General features: G+C 35.7%; 1 protein-coding gene across 1 annotated transcript in view; it reads left to right on the top strand.

Annotated features, from left to right (window-relative positions):
* LOC107687176 (interferon-induced protein 44-like) overlaps positions 1 to 3,703 on the top strand; it is a 4,686-nt gene extending 983 nt beyond the window's left edge. Inside the window, exons 2-6 of the mRNA XM_016484405.1 lie at positions 949 to 995; positions 1,533 to 1,740; positions 1,919 to 2,084; positions 3,304 to 3,404; positions 3,486 to 3,703. Of these exons, the coding sequence (XP_016339891.1) occupies positions 949 to 995; positions 1,533 to 1,740; positions 1,919 to 2,084; positions 3,304 to 3,404; positions 3,486 to 3,671 (708 nt within the window). The 3' untranslated portion in view covers positions 3,672 to 3,703. The remainder of the gene's footprint in view (positions 1 to 948; positions 996 to 1,532; positions 1,741 to 1,918; positions 2,085 to 3,303; positions 3,405 to 3,485) is intronic.
* The last annotated feature ends 3,806 nt before the right edge of the window (positions 3,704 to 7,509 follow it).

The following is a 7,509-nucleotide window of genomic DNA, read 5'->3' as shown; positions in this document are numbered from 1 at the left end:
CACAACGAAACACACAGTGTCACACACGGCGGGCTAGAGTGAGGAACGGGCGGCTGGGCTTGAGAACGGTTCGGCCGGCGGATTCGACGAAGGAGCGTCCGGAGGGCTTGCGGCAACCACATGTGACGACCCCGGGCTGGACTCTGCTTCGTCCACGGTGAAAGCCGATCCGGCGATCCACAGCGCGAAGTTGATGTATTTCCTGCAACTTTACAGATCTTCTTTATGCACCAAGAGCTTGTAACACTCCAAAGAGAAAGGTAAAATTGAAATCGCATCATATGACCCCTTTAACACCAATTCTTGTTAGAATTGGTCCATCCCCCACCCAGACCTCACTAATTTTCAACGCCTGGGTACGGCCATGGTTCCAAGCAACATCTGTCTCCCATTTTTAAGAAGATTACACACCATCCCAGCTAACAAAAATATGTTCTAAGAACGATCTTCTAACATTCCCATTAAGTTATGAAAATTATATTTCTAAATGTTCTCTGAATGTTCAAAACATCCAGTTTTTGAAACATTTAAAAAACCCTTTTTTTTTTCTTGGTTATGTGAATGTGCAAACACTCCTTTTATCATTTTGCAAACATTATGGGAATGTTACTTTTGATATGTTCCCTAAACATTTTGAAACCAGTAGCAATATCCATACAACATCCAACTAAAACATCTCTGAAAAACAGTTCCATAAATGATGCGTAATGTTTTTGCTTTAACGTTTTTAAAACATTATTAAAACCAAAAACTTTGAACAAATGTTATATTAATGTTACTATAAGGACATTTGTAAATTTGAGAGATCCTTGCCAGAATGTTAGCCAAAGTTCTGAGAACAATCTCTGTTAGATGGGATAGATACATTCTGAGACTCAGAGACTGAGATAATACCAATTTATTGTTAATTAACTTAATTGTTTATTTGATCTATATGTTTTTTTTTTGTTTTTCTTCACTGAACTGGATGAAGCATGGAGGACATTTGACTGGAGGTAAGCTACATATACAAAGGCTATGTGGACTATGTAGTATGTGGGCTATCTTATTATATATAGTAGACTGTTCAAAGATATGGTAAATTTTGTATTTGTAGAAAGCCCAAATAGCTAAAATTATATTTAGGCCTAATTATATTTAGGCCTACTGTAAAATATACATTGTCTAATACATATTTGTTTTGAAATATCTGACCTCTAAATGTTTGTTGTTTACGTTTTTTTTTTTTTTTTTTACATTGAAGGACACTGTGTGCAGGCTTTTGTTCCCTTTTGCCTGGAAATATAAGATGAAGTATAACTGGTTTCAAAATATCAAACTATAAACGTATTTAAAATGGAGATTTAAAAAAAAAATAATTTAGAAAAATTGTGTAAATTGACTAAAATATTATATATTGGCTGAATAAATAAACCCCAAATAAGAATTCTCAAACAGAAAGATCCAACTTTTTTTTTTCATATAGTCTATCATATAGTATATTATTTTTATTTATTTAGTGTGCAGATAATTTTGTCTCTTGTCTTTTGTAGACAGAAGGAAGCGCTGAAAAGACGTCTAGAAAATGTTACTCTCAGTAATCCAGATGTGACAAACGTCAAGATCCTGGTGGCTGGACAAATTGGAGCAGGGAAGTCCAGCTTTATTAACTCTGTCCTTAGTGCCTTTCAAGGAGAAATAGTTAATGAAGCAATAGCTGAAGATTTGGGATCAGCTGACAGTCACAGTTTCACAAAAAGAGTAAGCATTATTTGACTTCTATATTGCACACACAAGACTGTAGCTGCTAAGACTGTAGGAATATGATTTAAGGAAATATAGACAAATCATCAACCAAACCAGACATTTGTTTAAAATCATAAGCATTGTGTGATATTTAAAAATATATCTTGCAATTTTTCTCTGTCTTTGTTTACAGCTGAGAGCATACCGCATCAGAAGTGCACATGCAGATTTGCCTTTTGAATTATGTGACATAAAAGGTTTAGAACCTGAAAAAATATCTGAGTGTCAAATAGATGACATTGTCAACAGCATATATGGCCATGTGAAGGAGGGATATAAAGTAAGGCATTCAATGAAAAGTTAAAGGGGTCATTCACCCAAAAATGAACATTCACAAAAGAAGATATTTTGAAGAATGTTGGTAACCAAACAGTTGCTGGTAGCATTGACTAGAATGTGAAAAACGTGTTACACATTCTTCAAAATATTTTCTATTGTATTTAACAGAAGAAAGAAACTCATACATTTTTGGAACTAGAGGTCTGCATTCCCGCTGCTCTTTTTTAATCCCACTGGATTTTTTGCACTGCGGGATTAAATTCCGAATAAAACGCGTGTAGCGGTCGGTAACTCTGGTGTAATTTGAACAGGAGCGGGCGGTCTAACAATATCCCGTTCCTGGTGTCCATTCAGAACAGCATATCTGCGCTTTATTCTTATTGGCCACCGGTACAGTTTGAGCTCAGGACTGTTGTGCACGCGCTGCAAGCATGCTTTAAACGTCACGCGTTTTATTTGCTGGGTCTGTGCGCAGCATGTGTATAACGATGCTCAGAGCCTTATTGACCACCGGTACAGCCTGCACTCGGACTGTTATGCACGGGCTACACGCATGCTTTCTGCGTCATGCGTTTTATTTGCGGGGTCTGTGCGCAGCATGTGCACAACGATGCTCAGAGCAGGCTGAACCGGTGGTAAATATACGGCCCTCAGACAGAACAGGCAGGTTATCGATGAGTGACAGAGCAGAATAAGGACGGAGCAAAGTGTGGATGCACTGTCCTTGAAGGACGTTCGACTCGAAATTTTGCTTAGCCTATAATTTTAAATGAAAGATGTCTTATTTCTTTATTTTTCTCTGTGACACTTTTCCTACTGTGTTAACAGAAACATGTCAAATTAATTTAGTATTTTGACAAGACGAATAAAAATAGCTAATAGGCTATTTTTGTACAACCTACTTTTTTTTTTTTCTCTCTGCGACACTTTTTCCCTGTTGTGTTGTCAATGTTAAACGAATTGTATCCTGACAAGACGAATAAAAAAAAGGAATGCAATTTTTGTACAATATTTTTATTTGTCCTACATTCCACATGGAAACTAGTTTAGCATAAGTGCATATTTGAAATACATTTCAACAATAGATAAAGGTGCTTTAAGTGAACCAATAAAAATAAAAATTTAATATTATTTGCCTTTGTTTTGGACAAGATGAGAGAAATGGAAAACGCAGGAATATATTACAAAATGTAGATTTGTATAATTTGGATTAAAACACTTTCAGTTTTCTCATTGTAGGGATTCCTCAAGTGATTGTCATGTCTAAAGTGGATGAGGCAAGTTATCTGGTCAAAAATGATCTAAAGATGGTCTACAGAAGCCAGATCATCAAAGAGAGGGTTGGTCATTTAATCATCTATACATGTTGTATGTTGTTTTCTGTAGTTTTACAAACTATTTTGCATTCTGTTTCTGTCCAGATGGGGTTGTGCAGTGCCAAAGTGGGTGTTCCAGTGAGCCACATCTTCCCAGTGAAGAACTATCATAATGAGATTAACACAAACAATGATGTTGATGTTTTGATTCTCAAGGCATTTGATCAGATTGTGCGTTCTGCTGATGCAAGACTGAGGCGTGGTGCTTCCAATGTAAGTTTTCAGGACTAAAATCAAGAATAATAGCATTTAAAGTTGAATATTAAATGACCAAAAGTATATCATCATCTGAATCAAGACGCATTCCATGTGCAACACATACACACAGTATTAGAAATTGCTACATAAATTAGTCATGTCAGCTTGACTGACTTACACAATAAACTTAACAACAACAAACTCAAAATGATAAAAAATAGTAAAAAAAAAAAAAAAGTAATTCTATTTGAAGATTCAAATTCAATACACTTGGATTTTGTATGTAACCCATATACTTTATACTCCTGAAGGCTTCTAAGTAATATGTTAGTACTAAAAACATGTTAGCTCTTCCTGTTGTTGTTGCTAGCTGCCCTTTTCTGCTCTTCTTCTGCGTAATGGTAATAGGTTGTCTTTGTGCATTTTGCTCCCTATACTGAAATATTGTTCAATTATGTTATTTTTATTATCAACTGGCGCTACGTTTTAGCTCATTCAGCATCAACACATAATCCCTCATGGTAGCAGAGAATTAACATGCTAATCAGTATTACTCTATGTAACCCATATAATAATTCAGTACTAAATGTGATGTAAAAATTATATGCTACTCTGTTCCTATTAGACTGTTTCTAACATGTCTCTTCAAGTAATGATATTTACTCGTTAATAGCAAACCACTATCTTAACATTCCACAGTACATTTCTAAAGAACCCACAGTCTTCTGGTTTTGCCGTAGTGAGCTCTATGGCCCAAAAACTAATCTACGCTCATCACACTCTTGAAGTAACACAATGTTTTGTGAGGCATCCAATTTGCTCCAGCTGTATGTCGCTTCATGTTACAAAAGCATCTGGTAAATACAAACTGATTTCCACGAAAAAGGCTGAATACATTCCTAACATTAATAGTTAATAGAAAATGTTATAGAATAAAAAGCCATATAAAGATATGGAACAAATGGCAAGAGAAGGTATGCTAGCATGCTATTCCGAATTCAACCTGTCTGCATAGAGATATTCCTGAAACTGTGTATCTAAATAAAAACTCAAAAATAACTTGTTATTGGACACTTATTTTGGTGTCAATATCTGTATTTTATACAAAGACTCAAGCCAACCAGCAGAGGGAATGCATGAGCGTTGAACACATCTTTGATAAGCTGGTGGATGTCACAAAGAAGACTTCTTATAAAAACCGTGGCATGATGCTAGTCCTCCTCCTTCTTTCATTAGCTTGTTCAGGTGTGTTTGATTGAGTTTGGAGCTAAACTCTGCAGGAAAGAGTTGCCTACAGCTGGTGAAGACTGTTAGATCAATGACGTGAAATGGTGACGTGAAAGGACTTTATTTTACTTTAGCACTGTTGATAGTTAATGCTATTGTAGTTGTGATATTGGAATTACCCCATAGTGATATATATGTGCCCCTTTTTTACATTTGTTTGTATTGATTCTACATTTTATTGTAGCTTTAGTTGTGAGAAATTAGTTGCTTCCTGCAGGGTACTTTGCTGTATTTTGCAGAAGAAGGAACACAAACATAAAATGCTACAGCAAAATCAAAACTGCTAGTTAAATTAAGCCAGATATAAGTGAAATTATTTCATAGTGTCTCTGTTTATTCTCAGTTATACTACCAATTTTGGCATTATTTCAAAGAACCATATTAGAGGTAAAATTTATTGTAAAGCCTAGGCCTCTTTCGTATATGTCCTCTAGGTGGCAGTTCTTAATAATGCAATTCCAGCTCCTAAACAGCCTCTCAGGGGCCTGTTCACAAGCACATCATTTTACCTTAAGTATCAATATTCCGGTTACTTGTTGCTTCACAATATATTTCCAACAGTCTCTTATTTTAGTAAGTGTTTTCATTATGCTGCTGTAAATTTGTGTTGTATTTTTTATAAAGAAAACCCATAAAGCTGTTTTTATCCAAAGCAACTGACAAAAAACAAAAGGTAGATTAATAAACTATTATTGCAGTTGCAAACAATGATAAGCCACGTGAAGGACATGTTTTTGAAAGAAGTATTTCCACCATTTTCAGAGTCCTATTTTCAAATTTGACATGCAATCTAGATTAGGCCAGCATGCTGGTCTTGACTTATTTATGCTGGTTTGGTGCAGATCTAGCTGGGAAGCATTTCCATGAAAAAAAAAAAAAAGATAACTTGACCCCTTCAAAATTTTTTTAGCTGCATTCAAAGTAAGATTTGAATTTATTATGAAATGAATGAACAAGAAGTCTGTAAGCAACAAGCAACACCCTAACACTCACCCAGAAAAGCCTAGCAACTGATTAGCAACCATCTAGAACACAGCTCACTGGAATAATGTTACTCTATCTGTATTTTTGCAAAACTTCAAAAACGTACGCATAATTCGTTGCAGCTTTTGCATATGGAACATACATCAATGGCACAAAAACAAAACCAAAAAATATGTGCTTACATTTTGATTACAGGGGCAGATTATCAATTAAGTGACCTCAAAATACTTTAATATAGTGCGTAGTGCATTAGCAAATGTATTTTATTGTTTTCATCATTAGTTCCCAACCATGTTCCTGGAGTTCCCCAGCACGGCACATTTTGCATGTCTCCTTAATCAAACACACTTCATTCAACTCATCAGTTCATTAGTAGAGACTCTGAAATTGGTGTCAGACAAAGATGTTCAAAGTGGTTGTGGCTAGAAGGGATACAGCTACAGCTGGAAAGTCACAAGAAATTACATTTTCTACCTATTAGATTTTTTTTATTTTTTATTAACGTCTACACCTACCCTAAACCTACCCCTTACAATAATGCAAATATAGTGTTGTGACAAAAAATACGCAATATTGATGTGTGTATGCCCAGTGGCATAGCTGTATCCTTTCTAGCCTCAACTGTTCAAACTAGTGCTGAGGAGGCTCCAGGAATGTGTTTGGGATGCCGAATACTGTCAAACTCAATAAATGAGGTCCAAGTATAATAGAAGCAAGCTAATTACTAAATATTATTTGTATCTTGCATGATATTCTATTTGTGTTTAATTGGGAATGAAGCAGCATGAAGGTCATTCAGCTCTCTTCTTCTGTTATCATTATAACACACAGGTCTGTTTCTGTTCATATTTCAGATTCTTTTATTCATATAATTGTCATTTTGAAACCATGTTGCCACATCGGTCATTTTAAATGTATAAAGAAATGCTGTATTCTCTCTCATGATTTCAAACAGAACTAATGAAGCAATATACAGAATGCATAAAAATGTCATAGATGATGAACCGGTCCAGGTGTATAATAAAGCAGAGCTCTGTTGTTAATGTCATAACACAAATGTGTCACTTTGTTTCACAGCATTTTCTTGTATGGCCTGTAGGTGACACTGTTTTATAACACGATTCCAAACAGAACCTAAACAACCAATTTGTGCTCGTCACTTTTCTCCAGTAAATATTTATATTCTGGCTATTTGTTGCTATTATAAAAAAAAAAATATTATCAGTATCTTACTATAATCCCCACAAGGATAGTAATATTGGTAAATTTTGCATTAACTGCAGAAGCTCTTCACACACAACATGATGAAGAGCTGCTTCCCCGTTGAAAAACCCTAATTGGTTAGGTATGTTTTGAAGCATAGCTGCTGGTTTGAGCTGGGCTGCGTTCCAGTCCTCCAGTTATGCCCTTCACTCGCGAACTTCCCTCCGTCTCATTTACTCGGATGTACGTCATTGATTACGTTGCATGAGTGCACACTTCTGGCAGAACCCTTGGAATGGGCTTAACTGGAACGTCCTAAGCCCTTGATCACTTAGAATCAGCTATGGAGTTGGTTTATTGTTTACATTTTTTCCCTTATGAATTTGTTTGGTGCAGC

This window comes from Sinocyclocheilus anshuiensis, unplaced genomic scaffold (assembly GCF_001515605.1).
Source record: "Sinocyclocheilus anshuiensis isolate Anshui unplaced genomic scaffold, SAMN03320099.WGS_v1.1 scaffold601, whole genome shotgun sequence".
Classification (NCBI taxonomy): domain Eukaryota; kingdom Metazoa; phylum Chordata; class Actinopteri; order Cypriniformes; family Cyprinidae; genus Sinocyclocheilus; species Sinocyclocheilus anshuiensis.
Note: the sequence above shows the minus strand (reverse complement) of the source record. Positions and strands in the feature narration are given on the sequence as shown.